Raw genomic sequence first — 3,341 nt, forward strand, 5'->3', positions numbered from 1 at the left:
GCCACCTCGATATGAGCACCGCACTCAAGTATACTAGCAGAATAGGGTGTGGGTGACTGCCCTATCTCTGACACCAGGCCGATGGGTTGACAAAATCAGATAGACGGGATGTGACTAGTATATGAATTGACATATCAGGATATAGGGTACAGTCAGCCGCCCTACTATAATTAGTAGGTAGCACGGAGAACGAGATCATCATTACTTTTTCTACTATAAATATCAGGTTCTCTCTTTACATTTATATTCATTCATTCACACCAATATCATAGCCATCACTTGGCTACATTGGTTTTATTGCTTGAGTACTCTGCGGACTGAAGCATCGGAGTGGTCACGCCGGACACTCCTCCGGCGCCCATTCACGAGTTCCTTTTCTTGTTTACATGTTACAGCTGAGGTCATATTGCAGAGATATATCTTCATCACAGATATAGTCCTTGCTCAGTTTCCTTCATTATAAATTATTGATTCGATTCGGTGGAGCACCCGACCCAGCTCACCCATTTCATCCGGATCGCATCAATAATATTATTTTATCATTATACATTATATTTCTACAACAATTAATCGTTCTTTTTATTATTTCTGTCTTAATCATTTCATTTATAAAATATAGTAATTTTAATGCACATGGATGACTTGTAATCGTATCTTATAACTATGCAACACAATTAGATCTAAGATAAAACGGGAATACAATCATTCACTTTGTTTTTTTTCCAAAAACGATTAAAGGAAACAAAAAATTAAGGGATTTCCTATCGACCATTTTAAGCTTATTTCGAAATTTCCCTATATATATAGTGGCCCTTTCAGCTTCTATAAAAACTCACCGGTTTCCTACTACGCCCTTTGTCCTTAGTTTTCGCACTTCGTACGCTCGTTATCTTCTTCTTCGGGCTATATCAAGGATTTTACGATGGCTATCGAAGATTCCAGCTGGTGGATTTACGCTCTTCCTACTTTATTGGCTCGGAAGCCCTTCTTGATCAGTCTCTCATATGTTATATTGCTCTGTGTTTTCTGTCTCTGTGTGTTCTTACGTGGGCCTTTACTCCCGGTGGAGTAGCTTGGAAGAATGGAAGGAACAGATATGGCGCCGCCCCGATTCCCGGGCCGCGAGGGCTTCCGGTCTTCGGGAGCTTATTCACTCTAAGCCGGGGGTTGGCTCACCGTTCTTTAGCTGCCATGGCTTCAGCTTGTGAAGCTAAGAATCTTATGGCTTTCAGCCTCGGCTCGACGCCGGTTGTGGTGGCTTCCGACCCTGCTGTAGCCAAAGAAATATTGACCTCTCCCCACTTCGCAGATCGTCCGATCAAGCAGTCAGCTCGGAGCCTCATGTTCAGTAGGGCCATCGGTTTCGCTCCCAACGGCACTTATTGGCGTCTCCTCCGCCGCATCGCCTCCTCCCACCTCTTCGCTCCACGGAGGATTGCGGCGCATGAACCCGGCCGCCAACTCGATTGTGCCACGATGTTGGAAAATATTGCCACCGAGCAAACCCTAAACGGCAGTGTATGTTTGAGGAAGCATTTGCAGGCTGCCGCGTTGAACAACATAATGGGCAGTGTTTTCGGTAAGCGTTACGACTTTACGCGGGATACCGAAGAGTTGAGGGAGCTCAAAAGAATGGTGAGAGAAGGGTTTGAGTTATTGGGCGCTTTCAATTGGTCTGATCATCTTCCTTGGCTCTCGAATGTATACGACCCTCTACGAATCGTCGCGCGCTGCGAAGCCCTCGTGCCCTGCGTCAGGAAACTTGTGAAAGGCATTATTGAAGAACATGCATTAAAATCTCAGTCTAAAGATGTTACTGATACTGCTGATTTCGTCGATATTTTGCTATCTTTGGATGGTAATGAGAAGCTTGGGGAAGATGACATGATAGCCGTTTTGTGGGTACGTTTCTTTATCCATTAATAATTGAGTTAATATTGCTATTGATTCATGCATGTTTACGTTTTGGATGGTTTTTGGAGTAATAATTGTTAAATATGTTCTGTTTTATACGTATACAGGAAATGATTTTCAGAGGAACGGATACGACAGCTTTGTTGACTGAGTGGATAATGGCAGAACTTGTGTTGCACCCTGAGGTACAACAGAAGCTGCGGGATGAACTTGACGACGCCGAACGTTGTAAACGTTGTGGGTTAACGGATGCAAACCTGGCTGCGCTGCCGTATCTTCAGGCGGTGGTGAAGGAGGCGTTAAGGATTCACCCCCCGGGGCCGCTGCTTTCCTGGGCCCGTCTCTCCACGTCGGACGTGCACCTCTCCAACGGCATGGTGATCCCCGCCAACACCACCGCCATGGTCAACATGTGGGCTATAACTCACGACTCCACCGTGTTCGAGAACCCTCTCCAATTCAAGCCGGAGAGGTTCGTACCGGAAATGGGTGGCGCCGACATCGACGTCCGCGGCGGTGATCTGAGGCTTGCCCCTTTCGGGGCCGGGAGGAGGGTGTGTCCAGGGAAGAACTTGGGGCTAACGACGGTGACGCTGTGGGTGGCGAAGCTGGTGCAGCAATTCGAGTGGGCGGCGGAGAGGTCCAATCCGGTGGACTTAGGTGAGGTGCTGAAGCTGTCGTGTGAAATGAAGTATCCTTTGTCCGCTGTTGCCAAGAAAAGGAATGTTCCATCAAATTAAGGAAAAAGGAAGAAGTGTTTTTTTTTTTATATATATTATGTATTTGTTGTGATGTCCTTTTCTTGCGTCTGGATATTTTTTGTCTGGGTTGGTGTGAGTTTTTGAATTTGATCATTTGGTGGGAAGATATTGTAGGGAAAGGGTGTCCTAGTCTAGCAAGTTAAATGGTAAGATTTGGCCTTTGTGCTAGCTAGCCTATATAGTAGGGGCATATACAAGATTGGATATGGTGGCTCTCAATTTTGATCTTGTTTTGCCTTAAGAGAGCCTTCGAATGTATTCGGATCTCATTCATGATGAAATCTAAGTTCAATCTTTTTTGTTGTCGACCTAACTTGTGTTTTGTGTTGTCCGGAAGGCAAGTATTGACGACACCAGCGCCGTTTTTGGAATGTATATTTCGTCGAGGAAACATTTACATTTATGAATGATGGTCGTGGATAGGTAGTAAGCAATTCTGGAGTCGACATATCTCCACTTCGTAGATTTTTTTACTTCTATTATGCCTTTGTTGTCTTGGTTTCCTTTTTGTTCACTTTTTCGGATGGTTTGGATTGTGAAAATTGAAGAAGTAGATTACAAAATCACGGAGGAATTTGAATTTACAATACATCTCTCCGAATCAGATCTTTACCTTTATTTAATAAAATTGGGGTTTCAAAAAATGAAAATTGTTTGACTAAATAA

General features: G+C 44.4%; 1 protein-coding gene across 1 annotated transcript; it reads left to right on the top strand.

Annotated features, from left to right (window-relative positions):
* The first annotated feature begins 832 nt into the window (after positions 1 to 832).
* LOC140810424 (cytochrome P450 78A7) lies at positions 833 to 2,971 on the top strand. Its single transcript, XM_073168288.1, is given in 3 exon segments — positions 833 to 965; positions 968 to 1,902; positions 2,022 to 2,971. Coding segments are annotated over 3 exon segments (1,611 nt in total). The 5' UTR covers positions 833 to 922; the 3' UTR covers positions 2,655 to 2,971.
* The last annotated feature ends 370 nt before the right edge of the window (positions 2,972 to 3,341 follow it).

Source organism: Primulina eburnea, chromosome 1 (assembly GCF_022965805.1).
Source record: "Primulina eburnea isolate SZY01 chromosome 1, ASM2296580v1, whole genome shotgun sequence".
NCBI classification, from domain to species: domain Eukaryota; kingdom Viridiplantae; phylum Streptophyta; class Magnoliopsida; order Lamiales; family Gesneriaceae; genus Primulina; species Primulina eburnea.